At 42.1% G+C, this 27,959-nt stretch overlaps 3 protein-coding genes across 6 annotated transcripts; 2 read left to right on the top strand and 1 right to left on the bottom strand.

Annotated features, from left to right (window-relative positions):
* Positions 1-440: 440 nt before the first annotated feature.
* Positions 441-16,877, bottom strand: tom1l2a (target of myb1 like 2 membrane trafficking protein a). Of its 4 annotated transcripts, none has more exons than XM_031872184.1 (16): positions 16,781-16,877; positions 13,035-13,119; positions 11,695-11,773; positions 11,301-11,450; positions 11,051-11,185; positions 10,806-10,970; positions 10,434-10,550; positions 9,640-9,773; positions 9,141-9,183; positions 8,104-8,275; positions 7,788-7,902; positions 6,907-6,982; positions 6,023-6,097; positions 3,665-3,724; positions 3,131-3,167; positions 441-3,048 (listed from the first exon to the last, which is right to left on the bottom strand). In XM_031872184.1, the coding sequence occupies exons 1-16, from the start codon at positions 16,830-16,832 to the stop codon at positions 2,912-2,914; spliced, it is 1,632 nt and encodes a 543-aa protein (XP_031728044.1). In that variant the 5' UTR covers positions 16,833-16,877; the 3' UTR covers positions 441-2,911. The 4 variants fall into 4 exon arrangements, with proteins under 4 accessions (XP_031728044.1, XP_031728047.1, XP_031728045.1 ...); XM_031872187.1 differs by lacking the exon at positions 16,781-16,877 and adding an exon at positions 14,952-16,705; XM_031872185.1 differs by lacking the exon at positions 6,023-6,097.
* drc3 (dynein regulatory complex subunit 3) lies at positions 15,175-20,825 on the top strand. Its single transcript, XM_031872188.1, has 13 exons — positions 15,175-15,263; positions 17,559-17,682; positions 17,765-17,881; positions 18,000-18,166; positions 18,314-18,460; positions 18,654-18,773; positions 18,878-18,990; positions 19,070-19,244; positions 19,364-19,495; positions 19,638-19,708; positions 19,943-20,063; positions 20,310-20,441; positions 20,566-20,825. Exons 1-13 carry the CDS (start codon positions 15,255-15,257, stop codon positions 20,683-20,685), a joined length of 1,548 nt encoding a protein of 515 aa, XP_031728048.1. The 5' UTR covers positions 15,175-15,254; the 3' UTR covers positions 20,686-20,825.
* Positions 20,826-21,637: 812 nt separating this feature from the next.
* On the top strand, positions 21,638-25,379 carry gid4 (GID complex subunit 4 homolog). Its single transcript, XM_031872205.1, has 6 exons — positions 21,638-22,019; positions 22,539-22,598; positions 23,099-23,206; positions 23,419-23,520; positions 23,667-23,797; positions 23,879-25,379. The coding sequence occupies exons 1-6, from the start codon at positions 21,795-21,797 to the stop codon at positions 23,940-23,942; spliced, it is 690 nt and encodes a 229-aa protein (XP_031728065.1). The 5' UTR covers positions 21,638-21,794; the 3' UTR covers positions 23,943-25,379.
* The last annotated feature ends 2,580 nt before the right edge of the window (positions 25,380-27,959 follow it).

Raw genomic sequence — 27,959 nt, 5'->3', positions numbered from 1 at the left:
AAACTAAGATGTGAACACACCGTCACATGAACGCAAAGGGGGAACCCCACAAAAGCATGGTGGGAAATCAGGTCAGTAAACTAGAGTAGCACTGCAACGTTGTTGTAATATTAACAGCCAGTCAGCAAACCTGGTATTGTTGGTGATGGGGTTAGTTTGTATAAACACGCATGTCTTATTCACTTGCTCACTGCCAGTGGCGCCCCACAGGCAAACAAAGGAAGCAAAATGTATATATAAAAACTATATGTGTTAAGATTTGTTGAGCAGAGTGGATGAAATGTCCATGAACCCACACATGGGGGGGGGTGGGCGAGAGCCTCATCATGTGACCAGTGCAAGATTGCGAATGGGTTGCATCAGCATGTACACATGAAGAAGAAGAAGTGAGTGTGTCACACGGCCCCTTAATTGTAAAATAACCACAAACAGTTGTGAGGTAGAGGTCACACATTGCTAGTGTTTTATTGGGCAGTTATATATACGTGCAGCAGGTCAAACAAAAATCTGACCATTAGTAACGGCAGAAGATGGCACAGCCACACAGACATGGGACACCCACCGACGGAAAACAAGCCTCTCTTCCATGTCCACCAAACATCCGCTCAATGTTCTGCTTCTTCAGTATTAAAAGACATTCAATAACCATTTTTGAGATAGCATGTTGCAATCAGGACTTAAGCTTCATAAAAGCGAGTAACACAATACACTGTTACAGATCCAGAGATGCGTAACATACAAACAGAAAATTACTCAAGTTCCCTTTTTAAGGATCTCCCGTTACATCTTTAGTAATCCTTTGTTCAGCTTGCATCGTACATTTTGTTATTAAAGTGAACACAATGGTTGATTGTAAATTTAACGCTATTATCTCAGTTACGTGGCAACCATATTAAACCATATGCAACCATACAGCATTCAAAAAAAAAAAAAGTTAAAGCTCATTAATCATGAACTTTCCAGAACTAAAATACATTTGTATATTCAATCATAATGATTACGCAGACACAAAGTTGCAATTATGTTAAAGTATAACAAATCATGAATATTTCCCTTTAGTGGAAGGTCTATACTGACGACACGTAATGCATGATGCACGAATTAGGCTTTTACATCTTGGGATGCCTTGATTGACAAGGCTTTTGGTCTTAAATGGACTAAAACAATCTTCAACGTTAAAACAAACCAGAGCTAAAAAAAAAAAAGAAGAAAGAAAGCTAAAGAGCTGGAATGGAGACAGGATTGCTTTTTGCCTCAAAGACAAACACCAGTCAGAGCCACTTTGTTGAAATCAGCCAATCACAGAAATGCTTGGCAGCAGCTGCAACAGGAGCAGATGAATCACAACAGAATGAAAACACATCAAGAACGAAAGTACGGCTTTGACTGCACAAATCAAAGAAAGTGTTTCAGCCTCAACCACAAAAAAGATAAATGATAAAAAGGGTTTTTTTTTTTTTTTTTTTTTTTTTTTTTTTTTAAACATGAACTATGAAAATACAATCAGGGAATCAAACGATACATGAACCTCTCTGCCCTCTGGATGTTACTATGAGTCTAAATATGTTTAACCAGATACAGAATCTAGAATTCATGCATTTTGAGGTATATAGATTACATAGTTGAGAGTAAGTGAAGATGCACCTATATTAACACAGTGCATTATTCTAAGCTTTACTTTTTGTCCGTTAGTTGATTATGGTGCCAGCGCCAAGTCATGCTGATCCTTTAAATGCCATATTCTGTCTTGCATGAGCGTGTTATTTTTTTAAAGTTTAACTGTCCATCAATCCTCTTATTTGTGAACAAGCCCTGCAATAACACAGTGACAAAAGTTAAGTGCAAAATGAAGTCAATCTAATGACCATTTCCCATCCCCTAGAAAAATATTAAGCATCTTGTAAACGCAAAAGGGAGAAAAAAAAAAAATACAGACTCGCTTTTGCTTCAAAGTGCACAAACATCAACATAGCAGGGGAAGGAAAAACTCAATACTGGCCGGTCATTAAAGCCTCAACGTTCTTTGGAATGGCTTAAAGTGTTTGCAATTGTTCCAAGGGCGGCTAATTTGTTGTAGCTTTTCAGAGGACTGAAAAGACTCACGGGAAATATTCCACGGGCACGTTCCTTCCCCTTAGCCATTTAAAAACACAAAGAATCCTAACTAGTGCCTTTTCAGATTTTTGTTTTTTATATTCCCTTTGGTAAAAGGAATGCGGGCGTACACTCATCAAGAGTAGCTGTTATACATTTAGCTATTAGCAGCATTAGCCTGCTAACAATAAGCCTTTTGTCCCCGCTGCTTCAGGCAAATTGGGTCATAAAGCCTGTTTCCATTCCACACATATCTCAGTATTAAAAGCAAGACTCGAGCTCTAACTGGAGTATTTTGTGGAGAAAAGCATGGCTGGACCAGAACCACAGAGCTAGTACATAGTACAGAACAAACCATTAAAACAATAAATGCATAAATTAGCAATTAGCTGAATGTAGTCAAACACAATGTAATCCTAATTGTATGCTTTCATACCGACTCAAAGCATTGACCTGTAAGTGAATCTTTTCCCATTGACCTCGCAGTAATATACCACATTTTCAAACCACATCAGACTAGTTAGCTCGTCTTTCTTTGGTGGTGCGTTACAAATGAGATGCAGAGCTGCGAGTAGTACATCCCACGCTGACAGATCAATACATCCATATATATAGTAGAAACGCAACACAGTCGTGCGCAGTAAACATGTTAAAGCAACAGCGTGGCAAGAGAACGACAAGGAGGTGGAGATCACTTGCCACACCACTGCCAGTCAGCAACAAAATGGGACCCGGAGGGACTGTTAGGGAGGAATCATTTCGGGGCGAGGACCTTTAGATGCCCCTGGAGAGCGACCCGAGGTTCTCCGAGAAGAGTCTACAAGGCAAAGAGGGCATCCTCCGTCCGTTCAGCCTTCTTGTGGGAGCCACCAGCTGCACGAGCGGGGTGAGCGCCGGGGGGAGACGGCAGAGAGTCCGGTGCCTTCGCTCGCTCCTCCAGGAACTTGTCAAACTCTGAGAGAAACAGATGAAAAATCAACAAGGCTTCACACACATTAGAGCGAGTGGAGCATATGCAGCTGTGATCGGTCTGTACCTTCACTGGTCACCCCGTCCTCGGCAGCATCCCCTTTCTATTGAGAAAAAAAGTCAGAAGATAATGTACACACACTGGCATCATTAATGGAGTCGTCTTTGTTTCAAAAGAGAGGAATAAACCTTAGTGGACAGGACAGTCAGTAACACATTTAGTTGATACTCAAAAGCATCACACAAGTTCCATTCAAAGTCGTTCACGAAGAATCCGTCAATCATTCATCCGTCCACACTTTTTCACAGGTGACGAGAACAAGGAACCTTCTTGAGCCGGACTCCACAACCTCCACATGCACATGTTAAGGAACCCATCTTAACGTGACCACCATTAGCACTATGTTAGCATTCGTAAGGCAAACCCCAAAGTGTTATATGGAAGCCATTTGTGGAAATACATTAGTTTACAGTGAATGAAAGGATGCGATGTGAAAGGAAACTAAAGTCAACGGGTGAAATGCGCTATTGAAGAAAAACAGAACCAAACCGAGGGGAGAAGGGGGAGAAAAGGATATAAATCAAGGTAAAGAAGTCTCACCACGTCAGCACAGAGCCACTCCTCTATGTCATCCATGACAGAGGACTGCGATACGGGGATCTACGGAGCAAAGCCATGGACAAACCAAGGGGCAGCACCAAAGCCACACAACGGGAAGACACCCAACCCCGACAACAAAAAGAAAAATTATAACACACACACAAAAAAAAAAAATTTAAAAATCCATTAAAAAAAAAAAAAAAAAAAAAAAAAAAAAAAGAAAAAAAAAAGGAGTCACCAAAGGCTCGGAGAGGAAGATGATTAATGAGAACAAAAAGAAGATTTGCTCAAAAGACACTCGACCCCTCTCAAGTCTGTGCTCGTATTGTTTCAGCTCAGCTGTCTTCAATGGGTTCAGGAGTTCCCAGGTTGTGTATTGTTCTCATTAGTTCTGTAGTGCTGACATGGCTTAACAGCTGCCGACTAATGTCACACAGCAGTGTTAATTATTCCACATCATTAGTTAATTAGCAAATCGCTTGAACGTGATTAAGAGATTGATTGGCTGGGAAAAGCTGAAAGCACAGGGACCGTCGAGAGGCGGGGGCAATCCCACGGCATACACATACATGGAGCGAGCGCGCGCATACATGGAGCGAGCACACACACGCACGAACACACACACGAACACATGCACGCACACACACACACGAACACACACGAACACACACACACACACACACACACACACTGACTGATGATGTGATGACGCCGCGTCAAAGTGGAGGGCGTGCGTTTGGACACCAAACGATCGCGGTGAATCAGGACTGCGAGGAAAGTTTGTTGCGTTATTTGCCGGATGAGCAGCATTCTGGGAAATGGCTAAAGTTGCTAGCTGGCTTTATGTTTACACACGATACTTCTTCCACATCCTTTTCCCTGCGATGAAGTCCAAGTCCACATTTGACGTCGAACTGATATCAAACTTGAATAGAGAAAACAAAAACCTTTTTGCTGAGACCCTGCTGTCGACGACAAGAACACGGGTGGGGTTTCCTCGTGAGATAACAGTTAAGGCAATGAAGGAGCTTCATTAAATTAAAGGCCAGGACAGTGAAAGGCATCCACAGGAAGAAAACAACACATGCAGCTGTGTGAACAAGAGAAAATGCTGTAGAAAAGTGTGCAATAAGAAGTCTTCCCTTAACACTCATAAAAGTTCAAAGTGTAATCCGTTATACTCAAATATTCAGTCATAATATTAACTTAATATGTTAATATTACAACTACTGATCCATATGTTAGTTGATCTATTTCTGGTTAGGGTGAGATGTTAGTTACATCTCGTGTGTTATTTAAGATCCAAAGACATTTAAGAGGACAGCTGACAAATACTCTCCACTACACAGCAAATCAACCATCCCTTTGCTTGGGTGATGCGTTATCAGCACTTTAACAATGTTCACCATTGTTGATTTAGCCGTGCTGTGTAGCAGAAGTATCTGTACTTCCCTGCTGTGTTAGTGTGTGACCGTTAAGAGATGAATCGGGCTGATGGAAGCTCCGGGTGACCCGTCAAGCTCATTAACCCGTCTATAAAGGGGCAGCGTTAAAGAGGAACGCTTCAGTAATGGGTTTAGTGCCGGTGTCAGTGGAGTGCAATGAAGGTGGGCAATATTGATAATACCCTATACTATTATACAAGTAACTTTATATCACTGCAGCAATAAATATTGTTTTCTGTAAATTAAAATAAATAAACTGGTTGCATCAATAAAATCCTGGAGAACGTATGTTTTTGTTTAATCCAATGAATTAAATACTTAATACTGAACTAATAAAGCTTGCTTCATTACGCATTATTGATTTGCAAGATGCCTGCATGACCTAAAACAACCAATAAAGCAGATATTAAAGCGATGGCTACCTCAGCAGAAGCAGGTCGGCAAAGTCAGCGATGGTTGACAAACTGCTAACGTCTTAAAAGGATCATTTGGATATTTTGAAGCGGGGTTGTACGAGGTTCTGTTATTGTGCGACTTTGCTGAATCCTGTGTCGGTTTCTCAAAACTGGGCGCGTGCCAACCGCCGTCTACCGACTACGGATAAGAACCTGAAACAACCCCACTTCAAAAGATCCAAACTATCCCTTTAAAAGGTATCATCATATTGCCCAACACTAGAGTGCAACATCTGTACCGACATGGAGGTTGGATGTTCTCCGGTGGAAAAGCTTTGGTAATGGTTTCCTGGTACGGGCCTTCCAGGACAGCGCAACGAGATGAGGCTAAAAAAATGAGAGCAGCTCATGAGGGTTATGGATGATGCCGTGGGAGGTTGAGAGCAGGGGTGACGGTGGACATGGGGGAGGGGGGGCAGGGATGGGGTAGGAGGACACACTGAGGATGGAGTCCTCACCATTCCTTGGGTAATAAGCCAGCTGTCTATGGGCAGCTCCTGATCTGCTGGGTTATCATCCCCTTTTACACTCGGCTGAATCAACAACAGAACAACACCTTACACAAGAGAAGAAAGGTAGCAGGCCCCACCACAGCAGAGCACACAGTGCAGAGAGAGAGACAGGGGGAGGAGTCAAATATGCAAGAGGAGACTGTCATTTAAAAAAAGGGGGAGAAAAAGAGGCGAGAAGGTTGATTCCATAAAGATGAAAATGAGGAAAATAAAAAGGTAAAGTAAAAGCACTGTGCGAGGCATAGGGCACCTGACGTGACTTAAAAAAAAAAAAGAGATGGTATGCGCAATCACCACTGTGTGTGTATGGCAGTTCAGAATCATCTGTGCACATATGCAGCCATGCAAATATATTGCAATGTGTGCTCAGACAGGAGGAAGTTTGATTTTGTGTACAAAGCGATTGGGGTGGAGTTCTCTTTATATTTAACTGAACAGAAAAAGCACTGATATCTGGTTTGAAAAATATATATATATATATATTTATTTTTTTTTTTTTTTTTTTAAAGTAAAGACAAAACAGCTAGAACTTATGTTTAAATAATCTTTTGAGTGCTCCCTTATCGGCACGCTTAACACTTGAACAGTTACCATGTTGCAAGATATTTATTTTAGCTATTCAGCAATAGCAACCCGACGGCCTTTTGTTTGATCAAAGTTCAAGTAGCACCGCAGCGGACTGTAGAACAGTATCACAGGCCATCACATGCAGGGAGAGACCGAGGACAGACTGGTACAGGAAAGGCTCATCAGCCATGGAAATAACACCAACTCCCACGCTCCATATGTGGGTGAACGCTGCATCACTCTACATGCATCAGTGTACTCACCCCTCCTGTGTTCTGTTGTCTCACATCCAAAGCCGAGGCCAGGCTACCCAGAGCCTGAGGGTCCTCGTACTTTACACTGCGCACAAAACATACACAGCACAGTTAAGATCATTTAAAAAAAACACAGTAAAACAGTTCATACTCTGATTATAATGCATTTTATTTCCATGAATATCTGGTCAAATACCAACATTAGGTGAGATTTATTTAAAGATCAGGAACAATGGTCGGAGTTATTATATTATTCTTGGTCATTTTGCCTTCATGACGCAGCACAGTGGAGAAAGACAGAGAGAGGAAAATGAAATGCAACAATGCTCTCTGGCCAGCAGGGATGTTGCTGTTATGTGGCAAAAAACTGCTGCGACACCGGATTCCCCAAAATACCCTTTTTGCAATTTTGCAGCATTCATCAAGAACAGGAACAAATCCAAAGCACTGGAGAAGGAAAAGTAAATCGACTAAATCAACAATAAAGTGACGCAGCAAGGATGATAAAATATCACTTTACGCATTATTATCAAATGAGAAACTTGTGCACCTTGCCCTTACTTCATCACTTTTATTGCTCCACCTTAATGTTCAATTTAACAGCTGAAGGCAACAAGTTGTTGGAAGAGAAAATACCAGATCAACATCCATACACTGGAGTTATTCCAAAGCCATTTTAGCAAATGCACGAGGTAATAATTCACGATAAGCAAGTTAAGGGGGCCCATCAAAAAGTTTAAACTTCATCACACAAAGTGCACATGGGTATATTTTAGTTTAGATATAAAAGGTGGTGATGAAAAGCCATTCAATTTAAAAGAATGACACCCTGAATAAAAACATGAGAGGATCCAGGCTGCCCCAGAAGCAAAAGGAAATCTTGAACCTACTTTTTGCGCTGCTCCGCCAAAGAGCTGGTCCTGGTCTGGGCGAACATGTCAAAGTCATCCGGGTTGCGGCTGGGCAGAGAGGACAGGGTCCCGCTCACGCTGTCCGAAGCTACATCTTGGAGAGGGAACGCGAGAGAGAAGAGCAGAAAAGGGGGAGGAGCGAGGAGAGGACGGAGAAAGCAGAGATGAAGGATTATGAAGAAAGACTCAGGACAGAACAGCTAAATGCAGCTAAATGCCAGGTCTGCAGGGAGGGTAGCTCTGGTAAGAGAGAGTGTATGTGTATAATAGACTGGATGCCCTTTTTTGTTCTTACCAATACTAGCTAGTGCAGACGAAAGAGAGGCCGTGGTGGGGTTAGGGCCCGGGGAGGCGGCGGCCCCGGCGATGGATTTGGACCCAGGGCTACAGCTGATCCTGGGCAAGACCACAGCAGGGGAGCCTGGGCCCAGGTCTATCAGGTTGTCCTCTGTGGCCTCATTCAACATCTGAAAAGGGAGCACAGAGAGGGAAAAAGATGGCCGTCAACAATTCAGTTCAAGCAGAAAATTGAGATGAAGAAAGCACATTGAGGAAAATGACATTACCGAGTGTTTGCCTTATACAGAGAGAATACATTGTATCTACTGAAATGCTACAGGATTGACTAGTTACACAATATGAGACAACATTGAGGGTGAGTAGTTGTGGGTCAGAGGCACAGGAACAGTACAGAGGTTTGTTACATAAACATCTGCACAAGACGTCAAGACGGAAGGGAAGGGGAGGACATTTAGTGTCTGGTTTCACACAGTGCTACCGATGGGTCTAAGCTTTAGCTCCATACAGCAGACGTGTTAAACATTCATCACTCTGTTCATCCCCGGCACATTGGCAAGGATTGAACCTGGTACTGGGCACCATACTTGCCTCCATCAGCTGGCCACAACACAAACAGACAAGAGCACACAGAAAGATCAACAGAATGCGAACACAAAATGCGGGACGTAGCGAGAGATGCCCCCGACCCTTCTGGCAACTCACTGACGCTGGCAAACGCACACTCTGAATAGCAGATTGGGACGTGTTCCGCTTTGCTCTTCCAGTTTTGATGAAGCTAAAAGAATGCAATCGACTTGCATGAAGTGTTAATGCTGCGGTGGATTGTGTACGCCATCACTAATGGGAATAAATCATTCACGTATTAAAATGGCTATGTGGACAGATTTGTCTGAAGCATCCCTCACAGCGTCGTTGATATTGGACAAACGCTGATATTGGACAAATGCTAAAAAGAAAAACAGGCGATCCTAAGAGAGCATTTGTGCGTTTGATTTCTGCTCTTTGAACACAGACTGTGTTGATGGTACTCACCCCGTTGTTCTGCGCGGCTCTACCCGACCTGTACCTCTCGTACCTGCGAGCAGAAACAAAATCCTTTGAGTGTTTTTCCACTTTGTGGGGATCAGATGCTTACACGTCTTTCATCTCCAGAACTCTCATGAAAGAGACATTTTACCAGTTTTGAAGGCGCGGAATGTTTAAAAGGACCGAGTCTTCACACGAGCTCTGGAACTTTGTGGCGTTTGAAATTGCCAAAAAAAATTGTGTTCAATCAGTGTTGAGCAAGCTTTCTCGAAAAAAAAATAGATTTTTCATTGACAAGTTTGGGTATAATTACAGCTGGAGCCTCCTATTTAAAAGCATGAATTTAGGTTCTAGTTCTAGTAAGAACCAAATATTTATTCATCTAACATACTGGACCCAGCCTTGATCTCACACATTGGGCTGGTTCTGTTACATTACTGCGCACACTTGGACCCTCTTCTGAAGCCCTTGTTGTGCTTTAAACATAAATTCTGATCGACCGTACCTCTCATATCGGAGGAAGATGTTGTTGAGGTCGTCGTTGACGTGTAGCAGCTCCTCGGTCACTTCCTCGTTGGAGACCCGTGAGATGAGCTCGACCACTCTCTGCTGCATAGCCCTGCATGTTCTGTTCAGCTCCTGCAGAGATTGATCAATAGATTAACTATAGAGGATCAAATAGTTTTATCAGACACATACACACTATACATCTAAATATGGGGAAATTAACTGTACAATAAATATAATGTACCTGTATTTTTTTTTTTTTTTAAAAGGCATTTCATTTTGAGCAAGATAGAAATATTTGCTCAAATGTGTAAAAAAAAAAAAATAAATAAAAAATAAAAAAAAAAAGTTGCACCTGACAATTACAGCTGGGCCAGGTCCTTAAAACTGACAAATACCTGAGTGGCTTTGCCTTTAGGAGATTAAACTCTGCTTGACTTTCACTACTGTTTCCACTAAAAACTAAAGGCACTACGCCCCCTGGTGGGTGAACATAATTACAACACTTTACAGTTGACGTGCCATGTTGGAAAGCTTTCAGAATTAACACATTTTAGTGTGTTGGGAACTCTTATAGTTAATTAGCTTACATGAGCCCATATTCATTAATACAGCTTGAGAAAACCAAACAAATTTGCTTGCTCAAAATCGTCTTCTAAATTTGGATTTCACCTTCATGTTCAACTCAAAATCCAGTCAGATTTATTTCCGTAATAGTTAACTTTGATGGAAAATGTTGAGTCATGACATCATTGGTTAGAATACAGTGGACCTCATTCATGCGCCTCTCACCTGAAGCAGTTCTAGGTCAGAGGCGTCTTCCTGCCCGGGGACCATCTCTGTCAGCATTTCTGACATGACTTTGGTGTTTCCTCTCACTACGTCCAGCTCACTGCGCAGCCGGGCGATCTGAAAGCACAGCAGGTCAGAGATCATGTGGACACGTTCGGTACCAGCAGTGCTGCAGATGTTCTCCAAGGCGGTCGATTGAGTTGGTCACGGTGTCCAGTTGAAATCTTGTAATCCGCTTTAATCTACGCACTTCACAGTTTAATTGCTAACTCTGGATAAATCTGCTGTATTGACGGACTCTGGTGAAATTAAATAGTGCCGCAGAAAGTACATTTTCTTTTGGGGTCATAGGTTGCTGTTGAAGCCTCTCACCTGTTCAGGGGTAGCTGTGATGGGGCTGGGCATGAGGGAGGCCTGCGTGGTAGATGCAGGGGTCAGGGCCAGGGTTGGGATCGGGATCAGGGCAGGTTTAGGGGTCCCAGCGGCGGGTGAGGCCGGTAGGTACTTGATCATGGCGGGGTCCACCTCTGCTGTAACCTGGAAGCAAAAAAAATACCCCTAAGGACATCGCGTTGTGAATATACATACGTGTTTATACTGCGTTTCTTTCTTCTCACCCTCTGCGGTGTGTGGATGGGAGACAATGCATCCAGGTCGGCCATCGGGAACTCAATGCCTTTCCTCTTCAGTTCCTCATAGATGTGGACCACACCGGTTAGATCGGGGCAACTCCTGAAGGCATCAGCCCAGGCCTGCCACACACACACACACACACACACACACACACACACACACACACAACATTGTGACTTACAATAAACATAAAAAAAACCATAAATAGTCCGTTAGCAGAAAAAGCCCCAATACCTGTATAAGCGACAGCACTTTGTCTTGTACGATGGTTGGAGGATTGGTTTTCGGGGAGATGATTTTGACCAACACACCATCGATGAAGTCTCTGTTGGCCACCTGGACGTGAAACCTGTGGCCGCAGTTCTTCACACATGTCTCCAAAACCTGTAGGGAGGGAGAAGAAGATTAAACGGGAGACAGAAGCATGGCAGGAGTGCCACTCACTCACTCACTCACTCACTCTCACACTCTCTCACACACACACACACACATACACACACACACACACACAGAATAACACGAAGGAGGGGTCAAGTTTTATGCCAGGTGAAATCCTTTAATGTGCCCTACACACTGAAAAGCAACAACAACTTGTTCTGGTGAATGCGATGCCAGTTTAACTCCTCACCGTCAGCGCCAGCATCACTTCTCTGTAGTTCTTGTTGCCCCCGAGTCGCTTCTTCAGCGCCCGCATGGCGTCTTTCGGCCTGGAGGGGAAAAACAGCAGCGGAGACACAGTTGGATGAAGCGCCCCAGCTGAGAGTAGGCATAACATCTTCGACTTTGTTGGAATGAATTATTTTCCGTGCCACAATAACAGATGCCAGTCAGTCTGTCGGCATAGCGGTTTGACTGAGACAGAGAAGTGCTGTCACGCCATCTGTTTCCCCTCTCTTCTTTCTGAGTGACTGTTTTCTCCCAAAGGCAAGATCAAAGCGGCCCATGTGATAAGACTTGAGGTTGGCTCTCTGCCTCACACTGCCCATCTCTTCACTGCAGATGAGGCGAAATAAGCTCCTTCATGAGCTTTGGAATATGCTTTTTAACGAGGGAGCTGAAGTAGACAAATGGATAAAGATGGAGTGCAAAGTCCGATAGCGTCCTCGAACAGCGAGGACGCGAGGAGCTGTGTGTGTGTTTCTGATTCAGTGTCAATTGTTTTTGGATGGTGCATCCATTTTATTACATCTTCCTTAACCCAGTAGCACGTGTTAAGACACTATATGTTCTTAAAAAAGTCATTTTTACTTGCAGAATCTCCGGTTTAACTCCGAGAGCTAACCAGACACTGTGTAATGTCTTTAAGACAAGAAGTTCTGTGTTCTGTGAAGCTGAACTCCCTCCGTGTGTCTGAGTGTGACAGAGAGGGACCCATGGTGCATGCCAAGACAATGAGTGTGTGTAGGCATGAAGAATGTGAAAAGCAGGGGAGAAAAGGGAAAGTGTTGAGGGAAAATGGAAAAAGACAGATTCCATTATTCCTCATGATAATAAAAAAAAAAAAAAAAAAAAAAAAGCTCTGTGCATAACGTCGATATTGGCCGGGATCCCTTGACGATTATATTTATTTAGGGTTACAAAACATTAAAATGCCTTCCTGTAGGTGAACCAAAAACTTGTTCTACGATGCATAATTATTTTCAATACTGATAGGAGCAGCGAAAAATGCAAACCAGTACATGCATGCGTTTTTGTTGTAGCTTATGGTCCGACTTAAGATGCAAAATCTACATTGTGTCGTATACCAGTGTTACTGCAGCAGGCTTAATGGGTTCATTCAGTCAGTGACACCTACAGAGAACAACAGGCCGTCTGTGGTGTGGTGTCTGCTGGTGAAGCACACTGGTAGCCGGAGAGTCACTCAGTCAGCCAGTGGGACCAAACAATGACCGAACAGTTCGGGGACCAGAGGTATTTTCCTACAAAGAGCTGATGAAGCAAATTATAACCCAACAATGATGAACTCACCCCTCTTCTGTCTCGTTTATGATATCGCATATCTCGATGTTGAGGGTCCAGTCCTCGTTCTGTAGGCCTCCATCTGTGGCCCTCTCTGGAGGAAAACACACAAAAACAGACTATTATATTATTGTATTTAAGACAGTTCCATATAATGTTGTCAGTACCTCTATTTTTTGTTTCATTGAGGGGTGCCCCTAGAAGTAAATGTAAACATAGAGTCCTGAGTTTACGTCATTATAGTCTTCACTGTAGATTAATCTACACAACAACATACTAATGAAGAAAACATCAGTTTTTATTTGATTTACAGTAACGTGTGTTGTGAGACAGGACGCTGGTGGCTTTTCACACAGACCTGTTAACAACCCGACATAATGTCACTTAAAATGCAGACAATAATATACATGACCGCCTGCAGATGGTTGAGTTTTAGTTTTATCTGATTAATAAGTGATGAATAAATCTTGGCTTCTCAACGACAAAAACTTGAGGGCAGCTGGCAGTGAAGTACATTTTTTGTTTTTAGACCTCATCCACGGTTTACGCCCCGCCAGCTGTCTCGCTGGTAAGCATGAAGCTGGATCTCGGTCGGGCTCGGCTGTCGCCTGTGCTGAAGTCGATGCACACTAATTAAAGCCACGCATGGTTTACATAACATCGAAAAGTGAAAACTGTTGTGTAAGCAAGTCAGTGAGCAATGTCTCTTTCTCCAATGTCTTTTTTTATAAAAGCCCCTATAATCTTGGTTTTGAATCCTTTTTCCCTGTAACATTATTCAACATGTATATAACTAAATAAGCAACAGTTTAAGTAAATTAAATAAAAACCTGTCAAGAGGTAATTTATTAGTCTTCAACACTAATCTGCTCCTGTAGGACTGTGTGGATGGAGTTTGATCCGATTTGATTGAAAGCGAACAAACAACCCACTACCCGTCATCAGACAGGTGTTGCTGAATTCTGATTGGTGCGCTGTACGTGACGTCACCTTTTACTGACAAGCGACACTCCCACTTCAAACTAGTGAGCAAAACAGAAATACAGAAATCTCTCGTGAAAATAAACAAACTGCTCTAACTTTGAAAAAACAAATCCTTCAGAAAATACTGTGCTCATGCAGCATCCCTTCACTCACAGCATGAAGAAGACGCGTTTTCGGGTTTTGCTTGGATGCATTTTGTTCTGGCTTTGTCAAGAAAACTCTCATGAAATAAAATATCGTTCACCACCTGTTGCTCAACAGTCAGCAAGAGAGCTGGCTGTGTGTTCATAACTCTTATATCAGCTGAAAAAGCAAAGCCACAGAGGCTTTTTAAACTCCACTCGATTTATTATCATTTTGGCAACAGCCAGGAAATAATGCGATCCAGACCGTGAGGAGCTACAGGGATGAACTGGCAGCGCAGTCATCGCTGCGTTTCCTCGCTCTGTCTCCTCCTTCCCCGGCCGTCCCCTGAATCCATCCATCATGTCAGTGAAAGCTGATATCTATCAGGACTGCTCGTCATCTGAGCTGTGGCCGAGTTCCCGTGACTGACACTCGATGGATTCTCATTAGACGCTTCTTGAGCTTGGACGGGAGGAACTTCTCTCCCCCTGGCAGAGGAGGGAAGAGAAAACTAATCTCTCCGTGTGAAATGAGCTGGGAAGGATGCTCAACAATCGGAGCCTTGCTAATGAAGTTAAATGTCCTCCGAGTGCATTCATTCATTCATGGTGTTGTGTCTTACCCCCCCCGGTCCTGGGAATCGACCAGTGAAGCCAGTCGATCACATGGCTTTAACGGTGGCAGGCTGTGCCATCCGCCGACAACAAAGCCACAAATCTTTCCCCCGTCCTGGCCCCACCTCGACACGTTTCGGTCCATTTTTTTTAGACTTAAACATTTTCAATTTGTCTGCTCATTTATTCCTTCACTACGTACCTCAGCGATAGCAGCAGTTTGACAATGGCTGGTCACCTCTGGTGATGTACAGAACTCCCGAGACACAGCATTAACCAGCACTCAGAGGAACTTTGTCCGGTCAAATAGTGGAAGAAATGAATGAACTATTGCATTGCAAATACCACTCACTGACTGACTGACTGCAATGAAGAGGAGACAAGAAAACTCATTCACCACCTCTAAACCCCTCCACCGCCTTCTCAGTCACTGAAGGACATGAAACAGCTCTACAAAGTTCCTCTCTTGCATCCCTCAGCATCCGTTCTGTCGATCTCTCTCTGAATGTTTCAGGTAAGCTGATCCTTTGCCCTCCTGCTGCTGCGGTGTACAATACCACCGCAACAGCCAAACAGATAGCCCGGCTGTACAACTCAGTGCAGCAACTCGACCGCAGAGATCAAGCAGGAGATACAGCACATCTCTGTGAAACCCGAGAAGTGCTGCCTACAACAAACCCATGGATGTGGCCTAGAAAGACCTCTATAGAAACAAAACGCTTGAGTCGACGCTCACAGTCGGTAGCGGAGGGCCGGTGTGAATGACGTGGCACAAAGCAGCGGACCAGCGGGTGAAGGACAACACTCACAAAAGGCCGGTGGACAACTCAAACGCTCGCCAACTCCCATGGACGTCCGTCCTCCAAACATTCTATCCAGAAGCTTGTTTAAAGCACCGCATGGTTATCTACTTTCTATCATTGAGGAACTGAAAAACAGATTAGGGAACAACATGAGAAAGTGTGTCATCGACATAGACAGGCTCCTTATTTATAAAAGACTGACTGCTTCTGTGAAGGTAAACACAGATCAACATTGTGACAAATGAATGTTTGTTACACATCTGTTCTGCAGGGACGTGACTAAACAGGAATTAAACAGGAAATGCCGCTTAAAATTCTTTCGGGTCATTTACACAACTGTGTAAACACTGGCGTTGGAAATCAATTCAACACTGTTATACAAATAAAGAGAGTGCATGTTATTATAGTCGCGCAAAGACTAAGTTAAGTCAATAGGAAAGGATCTATGATAACCCAAGATGAGGAATTTAAAAAGAGACAGAAGAGTAATGATGTTGTTGTAACAAAGTGCACTGGGGTGGGTGATATTCAGGCAATCTAGAGAGTTTCTCATCAATGAGCCTAATTACATTTTAATTAAACTGATATGTAAACAACAACAAAAAATAAAAGTAAATTGTTGCACCCAAACTACGATTTCACATTATCAGACCAAACGCATCTCATCATTTATATTATTCTGTCGTGATAAACGCGCAGAGAAGCCTTGAGGACAACTGTGAAAATGCAAAGATGAATACAACCACACCAGCCACACCAAAGGGATGTGGTGGACCACATGCCTCTCTTCTCCTCTGCAGCACCGCAGCACACAGCCTTAAAACGATAAACCAACCCGGCTGACCGAGCAGAGTGGTCAACTATTGTTCAGGGAACTAAGGACATATTGAACTTGGCTGAGGCTCTGCCAGACACTTTGAGCCATGTCACTAACCACGTCATTCCCTGTCATTTCATTTCCTTGAGAAGTGCATTTGTCTACATACATGGAGAGGGACATGCAGTTAACGCACTTGAGCTTTTAGCGGACTAAATTAGGTTAGCTCTGGCTAACATTAGCCGAAAAGCTAATTCCAAGTAGATGACGTCTGCTGCGATGATGCTTGCTAGCTCGCTATTTTCGTACCGTAAACCCTAAGTAGCAATACACCAATGTCTGCCCACATTCAAATGATGTACGGTGGAGAACGTATCACATCTCTGATAAATAATTTCAAGGCGAACGTACCTATACATTGGCCCACGGGAGTGCTGTACGGATTTCCAAGTAAGAACTCCATTTTGACAACAAACAATCCGCTCGGGATAATGATGGAGCTTAAGGCCCAGAGGTGATATTAAGTCCCGCCCACAGAGGAATGCCATTGGTCCATAAAAGGGAGCGTTTAACACAATTGGTTGAAATCAATGTCGGTCAGATTCAGCAACTGAAGTTATGTTCAACAAACCCTTTTATATATACGAACGTGTGTTTTACTTGATAGTGTACCGTAATAATTTAAAAATACGATGAAAAAATGTACTCAAGCATTCATCCTCTGAATATATAGAACATTAAAAACGGATTAAGTGGATAGAGCCTATATTTTACTTTTGAAAAACTACAAAAAAACAACAACGGTGCACCAAATCATATTGGCATCACGGCAAACGATTGTATTATTTTATTTTGTGTTTTTATGACATGTATAACGCTAGTTAAGTAAGGTATATTTTTTTTAATTAAACGATTATTTTAACAAATTCTCTCTTGAGTACTTGAACGCAGCTTAAAGTCAGCCGGTTGCTATGTAACAGTGTGTAGCCAACAGAGGTAACGTTAAGAGGTTAGATGACTTTGTGACTGTCGTAAGTAGTTAACCTCGTTAATGTTGGTCTGGTAAACTCATTTATCTAGTTAAAATAATCTTAGCTGTTACATCATCAAATGTGTTTTTTGTTGTTGTTGTTTAGCATCCTCAAAGTAAGCTACAAATTCACAAAATAGAATCTGTTTATTACTTTAGATGGATGAGCAGATTCTTCGGAAGGCAATAGTGGAGCAAACCGCTGAAGATCACGTTACGCTTATTGTCAAGGCCGGTGACATCTACTTCCAAGAAACCCTTAAACTACGACTGGAATGCAGAAGTCAGTAGAAAAATGACAATAAATAAAAATATAATAATGAATGTGTATGCGTTTAGGTGTATGAAAGCTTGTTTGTTTACAGACATCCTGATGATTGACCACTTATGGGAATTCACATCTTTGGCCAGACTGGATTTGAACAACAACATCATAGAGAAGATCGAGGGCCTGGACCGTCTGATTAGTCTGACATGGCTTAGTAAAATGAAGCTTTATATTTATATTCTGCTCATGCTTTCAGTAATAATTGTGCATGTATTGATGTAGAGAACATCCTAAACTACCATTAATAATGTCATTCTGAATGTGTCTTTCAGATCTGTCATTCAACAGAATAGAGAAAATCGAGGGTCTGGTGTCTCTGCGGAAGCTTCAAGTGCTGAATTTGTCCAACAACAGAATCTCTGTCATTGAAAACATGGACACACTCGAGAAACTCACTCATTTCTTGATCGCAAACAACCTTCTTGGACAGCTGGACAACGTAACAAGATTTTCTTGCATGAATCCTTCATATATTATGTTGTATCACGCTGTGTTGCAAGTATCAAGTAGCTAGTGTTTTGCATTTTCAGAATACAACATGACATAATGTTGACATGATCAAATACAACTTGAATGCATTTCAAAGGTGCTCTATCTCAGGAAGTTCAAGAACCTGTTCACCGTCAACCTACGTGGAAATCCTGTCTCTAAGGAAGACGGTTACAAATCTTCCATCGCAGCATACCTTCCAAACCTGGTGTGCCTGGACTACAGATTACTTGACGAGAAGACAGTAAGCATGGGCGGTGGTGTGTTTAGACTCAAACCCAAATTGCAATCTGGTGTCTTCCCCTTTTAAAAGCATTTTTTTAAATAAATCGTTTTCTTTTACAGCATGACAATGCCCAGGTTTGTTCGGAAATTCCACGTGGCTATTTGCAATTTGCAGAGTTGATAATAACCAAATCACGTGTGTCTATGTACAGAAAAATGAAGCATCTATAAAATACCGCCATGTCCTTGATGAGGTGAAACGTGCGGAGCTGGAGACACAACAAGCTGATGAGTTTAAGCAAAGCCAGGAAGCTGAAGTCAAATTACACACGGTAGCATAATGCACACATTTGGTCATCCTCAACATTATGTTCCACTGAGCGCTCCTCATTCTGTCTACATCCTGTGTTTGAGTTCAGTTATTCTTCACCTACAGGATGCCTTTGTGGAGCTCCTGAATGGCTCCCACCTGTTTCAGAGCATGCTCAAAGACGACTCAGAGGCAGAGACACTACACTGTGTGCCTGAAGTGGCTCCTCTGCTTCAAACATATCCTGTGTTGTCTTGACTTTCTAATCTACTGCAGGTGAATTAGTGATAACTTATATTCCTTAACCCCTACACTTACATTTGAACAGCAAATGGTGGAGCTGTGTATGCAGTTATTGGAAACAGGTTTGGCTGAACATAAGCGAAGAGAGACGGAGGTGAACTCCTTCTTCAGTGGTCAGAACGAGGCTGTGACACGCTACCAGCGAGAAGCATCGCAGATATTGGCACATTTTGAGCAGCAACACAAAGGGGTGAGCTGTTTGGACCGCAATGTTTTCAAAAGACCTGCACTGTACTTTATGTAGATAAGTCAGTCTACCTGCTTTGAGTGATTAGTACGAGGGTATCTGTTGTGTTCACACTTTTCTAGAGGATAGTGGAGTTGCAGCAATTATCAAAGAAAGACCTCGTGATGGTCAAGATCAACCACTGCAAAGAGGAAATCAACCAACTCTGTAACAGCCTCCTGGCACTGGAGTGTCATCTGATCAGCCAGCTGGAGGTTAGTGTATTGTTTGTGTGTGTGTGTGTGTGTGTGTGTGTGTGTGTGTGTGTGTGTGTGTGTGTGTTCTATAGCTACAGATTTAAAACATCCTCTTACACCTACATGTCAAAAACATAATGACGCCTTCTGTGTTTTTCAGGATAGCATCAAAAAGTTGGACATCAACATCTCGGACATGATTGGCAACTTCATTAAAACTGCTCAAGGGACATATCCTTTCTCATTGAGCTTTGAATCATTTCCGTTAACACTGGTTCATTACTGTTCTCGGGGTAAAGCTATTGAGATACTGCACTTCCTCATTTGGGGAAGCAACTTGCTCCCAATCCAATTGGAGTGGTCAGTAATCGAGTCATGTTTAGATGTCATTGTTTGAATCACACAGTGACACACACACACACAGTTCGGGTGAATGAGTTAAGACTTTCCATAACACAGTCGTACGTTTGTGCAATGTCAAGATCTGGAGAATGAATATCATGAGAAGGTGCAAGTGATTGCAGCAACTCGGGAGAACGTGGCCGAGGACAACCAGGATGAGGACATGCCAGATCGTGATGAAATGGTGAGTGGTATCCCTTTTAGACCAAACTGGCTAATCCCAAATATAGGACGGAATATAGAATTATTCACATGTAATGAAGTTTATATGTTATTGCAGATATAGCAGAATAATAACAGTATCGTGTGAAGAGATTAACCTGACATCAGATGACAGATATTAACCTGAACAGGCCAGACAAGGTTGGGACATGGTTGGATACCATCGTCAGTGCCCTCCGCCTTTCACACCTGTGTTGTGTCTGTGTAGCTGTTTGTAGACAAAGACACAGTGATGGATGCACTGGACAACAGCCACAAGAACCACCTGTGGAAGATCAAGGACCGAGAGACTCAGTTGATTACACGTGCCGATGCCTGGAAAGTTGCTCTCGTTGAAGGGGTAGAGAGCTGAAATTACATTAAAACAAACACCTCAATTTATATTTTCACATGGATGACACAACTTTCTCCTGTATCTCACTGTCTTGATATTGTTTGCTTTTTGTCTTCATGGGTTATTACAGATTCAAGACAAAGAACTTAAGCAGAGCCGCACGCGAATCTCAGACATCTACAGATATGCGGACCATTTGTTGGAGCAGCTGAAAGGTTTATCTGTGAAACGATTCTGCCTAAAGGTATAAAAGTGTGTTTAAAAACATTTTTATACCGTTTCAGCATCTTCTCGTGGTCCCCGGTGCGACCACATACATGTGGATCAATGTGGTGTACATCTCTACTTAAGAAGAATAACATCACAAGAAAAGCGACAGTACAAAACTAATATGTGTTTTTTTGAACTGAAATAATAAAATAAGTAAATTAAGACTTTGCTCAGACTCTGTCTCCCCCTCCAGCCTGAAGCACTGTGCTGATCAGCTTTCTCCAGTGTTCACAGACATTTTCAACACCTCGCTGGAGACATGCCACATACTAGCCTGCTTCAAGACCTCCACCATCATCCCCGAACAACAAAAAAACAAGGATCACAGGACTGAATGACAACAGGCCCGTTGCCCTGACCTCGATGGTTATGAAGTCTTATGAGCGCCTTGTCCTGTCCCAACCCTACCAGAGGGCGTAGTTCTCTGACATTGTCAAGGGAGAGGTGAACGGAGGAGAATGATGTTGCTTGCAATCTGCAATAGATGCCACTAAATCGCACACTGTCCTTAAACGAGGGGACTTTAACCTAAAATATGTCAACGGGGCAGGTAACTCTAGCTGTTACACTTACTGGTCCTCAAATATTAGGACATTTTACTGAAAAAAAACTACAAATTGGTGTATCTAAATACGTAAGTCGTTGCTCAATATAAATATTGTAAATTCTGTCTCTCTGTTTGCACCGATTTCCACCAATATCTTCGCGAGCAAAATGCACGCCAAGTCTTTCCTGGAACTATCTGAAGTCTTCGTGAATCACGTGACTTATCAAGCGATTTTTGAACTTTGACGTTGACGCGACTCCCCCTCTATACGGCTCTAATTGTGGTGTGTCAGGAAAATTGAATACAACTCCCAGAATGCATTTTGGGTACACTATCCAATAAGAGTCTAGCTCAAGCCAAGCACTAGTTTTCCAGCCAATGCAATTCCAGGAAGCTGGAGCCTTGACATGAAACGTTGCAGTGTTCCTCCTCGGTAGTCGGTCCATGGACAGTTTTGGGACGTCGGGGATTTTGTGCCGCTGGCAGAGCCTCTGTCGGGACCCCTTCTCTGTCCGGCTCTAGTGTTCTCAGCCGTAAAGTTAATGACGGTTGCTGACGGTGACACCTTAGCGCTCATCATGCCTGTCCGAGCAGAGTGCCTCAGTACCACCGGCTCGGCCTGCACATCCTTGGCCTCGCTTGTTCCCCCTGCCCCGATCAACACCTTCCAGCCGGGGGTGGCCACGTCGCTGCTGTACAGCGGCTCACAGTTTCGGGGTTATCAGAAGAGCAAAGGCAACTCCTACGACGTTGAGGTTGTTTTACAGGTATATTTTTACTGACATGAACCTGTCCTGTTTGGTCTTTTTTTTTTTAACATTAGTTTGTTTATTGCCACATTGCAAAGTCAGCATATTTGTAGCAGTAGTTGCTAACTTAGCTGTCGTTAGCTTGTCATTCAGTACGCTGACCTAATTATTGCTACTTCACTGTGTTTCTGCTGTGACATTAAGAATTTGGACCTAATTTCATTAATCAACGTTATAGACACCTATTCTGCAGTAATGTCACACACACACTCTCCAAACATACACGTTAGCATCTTGTGCAACTAGCGACCTAAAGGAGTAATAATCTGCAATGATTGACTTTTGACAGCAGTGTCAGCAGCCTTACTGACAGAAAATGTAATGCCTGACTGCAAACCCACTTTGTACGGTTTGTGTCTGTTCACAGTACCCCTCTCCTGCATTTAAAAAAAAAAATATATATATATATATATATATTTGTACCTGTGATTTCAGGCCACTACATAATTATGTATTATTCCCTAAATGTGTTTGCAGCACGTGACTGTGGAGGACTCGTATTTGTGTGGATACCTGAAGATCAAAGGCCTGACTGAGGTGAGCAGTGAAAGTAGGTCAGATGTAGTAAGACTGACCTTTATTCTGAGCACAGACTGGTTTCTACATTGAAGCGAGTGGGAACTGGTTTCTACTTGCTTGATGCAGACTGAATTGTAAATAAAAAAGCTTAGAGGTGGACAATTGGGATGTACCTAGATTGAATCTCTTTATCCAGGTTTGCACTCTAGTCCTCAGCTTAAGTGTGTCAACTGTATACCCATTACAAACGCAGGATCCTATTTAAAACTGGCGAGTTTGTGAGAAAATTAAGCCAAGAGAACAAACTTGCTCGCCTATCTGTAGTAAGTCAACATGCATAATGATAAAGATTCTCCCTAATGATTGATTTGTAGCACAGCTAGTTGAAGCTGTTACAAGTATATCCTAATATATAGATATTGAAAACGTTTTTAACACTATTTGTTGCATCACTTACTGTAATTTCTGCTGCAAAGTTGAACCACAGTTAACATATCCACCTTGTCTCTGTGTGACAGGAGTATCCGACTCTCACAACATTCTTTGCTGGTGAAATTATCAGTCGAAAAAGACCTTTTTTAACCAGGAAGTGGGACGCAGATGAGGACGTGGACAGAAAGCACTGGGTATGTTCGGTTTGACTTTTTTTTTTATTTGAGCCGACAGCTCTTCATCTAACAAGTTCACGGACACTTTTGTATTCTTATGTCTTCCAGAAAAAGCCCATAAATTGCAAAGAAAATTCCGTTTAGACTTTGCGTCCTGAGTTACAGTTGTTGTCTTGTCAGCACCTCCGTAGTTTCTATTCTCTTACCAGTACTTCATGAACTCTTTCCAGGGCAAGTTCCAGCCTTTTTACAAATATGCCAAAAGCTTCAACTCGGATGACTTTGACTATGAAGTGCTGGACAGCAGTGATTATGTCTTCATGAGGTGGAAGGTTAGTACATAGTCGCTCTCTCTCGCTCTCTCTCGCTCTCTCTCGCTCTCTCTCTCGCTCTCTCTCTCGCTCTCTCTCTCTCTCTGTCCTTGTTTTAGCTTTGAGCTCTAACCTCCACTCTTGTGTTTTTTTTTCTGCACCCTCAGGAGCAGTTTTTAGTCCCCGACCACACGATCAAAGACATTAGCGGCGCCTCCTTCGCTGGCTTCTATTACATCTGTTTCCAGAAGTCCACGGCCACTATCGAGGGTTATTATTACCACAGGAGCTCAGAATGGTAACTACCAAACATCTTCTGCCACATTAGTACATGTTTCTTTTGCCACATTTGACTCCTCTCTTCTCCTCGCCCCTGCAGGTATCAGTCTTTAAACCTAAACCATGTCCGAGAGCACAGTATGCCTATTTATGAGTTTCGGTGACGGAATGTACACACGAGTACCGAGTCAAGGAGAGGACAGTTCCTACTGCGCTGTGGTTCAACGTGGACGGGAACACCGGAGAGTCCTTTAGTGCCGAGATGGGAGCTGACCCGTTTCCCTTCCTGCAGGGACGTAAACCGTGGTCAGACTCTCCTGTGGCGGACCGACAGAAAGAAGGCACAGAGAAGGACGAGTTTAAAGGAAAGTAAAGATCAGTGGAGGACGGACGGCTCTTGCAGTCACTGTGGAGCTCACGTTTACTTCAGATTTCATATTTTTAATTGTATTTTGGTCTGTTTTCATTTCGTGCCACCTGATTTCTTTGCGCTTGCAAAGGATCCGTCTTCCTGTTTGTTGGACATCGAAATATGTTCCTGTTTTCCTTCAGCGGAGAAACGTAACTGCCTTTTCAGCTAAGAGTTGCAAAAGAAAAGAGTATAAAGGGTGTATGTTTGTGAGAAGAGCAAAGCTTAATTTAAATCATTTAACATCACTTTGACACCCCCGTAGTGTTTAATGCAGAGTACGATGGTTGTGGGGTTATTGCCAAAAAGGTTGCAGAACAGAAAGTAGCAATGATGAGCAGTGGTCTACTTATTATGCAAGGTCTTTAAGACCGCAAGTTGTGATCTGGCGCTCAGGGATGGTATTTTTGGGGCAATACGTATTGAGACCGAAAGCTGAATGTTGAGAGTTGGCCGAGTTAGGATGACAGCGACGATGACCTCCAACGGGTCGTTAATAATCAATAACCAATCATTTCCATGCTGCTGCTTTTACAAACGCAACGAGAAGTCTTCAAATATCAAAATGTCTCTATGCAAGCCAAAGGTCACAAGTAGATAGGCTTTAAGAGCGCATAACGTGTTTTATTTACAGATGATTTATCTTCCTTTTATTTGTTTTTATCATAAACGTCTTTGTAAAACTGCAGAGGAAAAATACGACTGACTGGGAAAAATAAATGGATTTAATAACAATTACCAGCATGTGAAGCTCAGGCATGTGACAGTGCATTCCAACTCAGTTTAAAAATGTAAAAGTTAATTTTATTCGGTGTCGACAAACCCCTATTGTGTGGAGTTCGACTGACGACATCTTCAACACAGTCTGTGGATAAAATCTTAGTTTTCTTTGGTTTCAGTCACATTCGTCCTTTCAATATAATTTCATCTTCAGAAGCAGTGACACGTGTCTGAATGAGGAAGGCACAACAGTTGAACGTAACAAAAAAAGAAAAGCTTCACACAACATGCTTGTCTGCAACGTGTTACTGTTCTGTCCTCAGTGGAAAATGTGTGAAAAAAAAGCACCTTTTGTGACTCATGGAGAAAAGTCTAAAGTAGGAAGAATATAACCTCCTTTGATGCTTAAGGAGAAACCTGCTGCCTTAACATTTTAAATGTCTGTAAATCTCCTTTTTAAAAAAAAAAAAAAGAAATGATTAGGTTTGTAATATTTTATTTGAACAAATCATGAAAGTATATTTCTGTGGTTGAGGGAACCTCCATCGGGTTGATATAAGCGTCATGTGTTGGCGCGTGCATGTACTCCGCCTGCCTCTGCGTTGCTTATTGGCTGTCAGCTGGCTCGCTCGCCTGCTGCATGACGAGGGGATTTGATGGGCTGTGGGAATAATCTTTTCTTTTTAAAGTATGTGGATTGAAAGTGTTGCAATCTATTGGATTTAATAAAAAAAGATTGCTGTTTTTTTTATTTTTATCGATCATATAACAATGAAAATGTGCAATGTAAGTAACAGATGTTTATTTGTGAGTGTTATTAAGTCTCCACTGAAACACTTGATGTAAAGAAGAGGATGTGTGAGGAGAAATAAAGAGTGGATTATTTCATATGTTTTATTATTTTATATTAGTGATTGTTTAATAACTGGATCCCCATTAGCTGATGCCTTAGTGGCTGCTATTCTTCCTGGGGTCCACAGAAAGGACAAAACATGATGTGAAACAAACAGTACAGTCAGAATAATAGTACAGTCAGATACAAAGTGCAGTCAAAGATGTATATTATCAGAACCGACCATATACACAGTGCATCCATCATTTATACAAAGAAGGATCAGGAGACTACAAAGTGATGATCTGTGCATCGAACATCAGGCTAAAAGTTTAGTGGCACTACAGTGTGACACTACAGGTATACCTGTGCAGGAGTTCAGCACTAGATGTCAGTAGTGGACAGCTAACGGGTTCAAGCACGCGTCAGGCTCCGAACTTTTCAAACCGCTTAACACTTCTGCGGCAGTTATGGTGACGTAATGTGTGGCCAGCTTTGTGTTGTCTCTGACAAAGTGCAGGAGCAGATGAGTACATCAACAAGTGGTGTGAAAGATAAAGGATAGATCAATCCCTCTGACCGTACAACCCATTGTCTGCATACATTGAGGCGGTGATCCAAATCTCTGAAGTATATTCCTCATAAATATCAGTCACCTCCTTTATTATCAGGTCAAATTTACACAAAATAGTTTTTTGTGCAGCTTTGCTCCAAAATACTTCTAGTACTAAATGTAAAGATGGCTCCTATGGCATAGTTTGGTTTTCTAAAGGTGAAGAGTAATTTTTGTTTTGGGAGTTCCTTTACCATCAGGCTGATTATCAGGGGTGTCGTTTGGCCTATTTTAGGGGGGCTAAATGTTCCCTAAAATGTTCTTCAGCCCCCCCAAATAATTTGGCATTATTGGCTTTAAAAAAATATATATATATTTTTTTTTGGTGATGTCATTAAATTAAACTATTGTTTCTCACATGGACAAGTTATTTATAACTCTAACATGCTACATATGTGCGTGCGTTCTGGTTTGTATGTTTTCTCCCCCTTCAAATTACAATCCAATAGCCTATCATCATACTTAACAATGTAAAGTTGACACTGTCGGGTCCATTCTCCATCCATTGTGTGCGGTCCCTTTAAGAATTAGGATTTGGAAAGCTAGTTTAGCCGTCTTTCCTTTACAAGTAGGAAAAGTATTTCTCTCTTTATTTGAGAAAAGTTCATATTTGTGTTGTCAAATTTCACTATGACCCTGAAATTCTGTCTCTTGTGTTATCATATACTGAATGCAAGCAAAACTACAGAGCAAAATCACACTCTTTCTGATTGAACCAATCTATGAACTGTCTGAAACAATGGATATCCACGGCCCCAAATGGGCCCTGAAAAAAATTGCCACTCCCCTTGGGGCTAAGCCCCCCCTTTCTTTGTATCCTAGAAACGCCCCTGCTGATTATTAACCACTTAAGTTAAGTAGTTCCCAGAAAAAAAATTAAAAAAAACGAGTCAATGCTCCGTAACAGTGACTCATGTTTGGTGTACGTGCTGCAGGTCGCATAGAGAGGAAGAAACGTGTTTTTCTGCAAGCAGTAAGAAATGAAAGAAAAACATGGGCAGTAACTTCCTTATCTGGCTTTAACAATGATGGCTTGATCAATAACAACTGCATAGACTTAATGAGACGAGAGACAGAAGTTTGTGCGCGTGTTGTTAGAAGAGTGGAGTTCAGATAAAGGGATCAACCTCAATAGAAATACAGTTCATATCTTATACTGTATGCTGCCCCGGTGGCTGCATATTCTGCTTTTCTTTATTGTCCTTCCCAATGTGCATCCGATGTTGTTGCATATAAAGCACTTTTTAACTGACTTTATCCATCTAATATATATTGTGTTATTTGTAGGCCTATAGCGCATTAAAAAGTACTCAAAGGCACTTTACATGGTAAAAACAGAAACAATAACAGCAATTATGTTCTACTCTACCATGACAGAAAATTAACATTAACATACATATATACATATATATATATACATACACATATACATACACATATACATATATACATATATATACATACATATATATATATACATACACATATATATATATATACATATATATATATACATACACATATACATATACATACATACATATATATATATACATACACATATATATACATATACATACATATATATATATACATATACATACATA

This window comes from Anarrhichthys ocellatus, unplaced genomic scaffold (assembly GCF_004355925.1).
Source record: "Anarrhichthys ocellatus isolate YVR2014 unplaced genomic scaffold, GSC_Weel_1.0 scaffold62, whole genome shotgun sequence".
Lineage (NCBI taxonomy): Eukaryota > Metazoa > Chordata > Actinopteri > Perciformes > Anarhichadidae > Anarrhichthys > Anarrhichthys ocellatus.
Note: the sequence above shows the minus strand (reverse complement) of the source record. Positions and strands in the feature narration are given on the sequence as shown.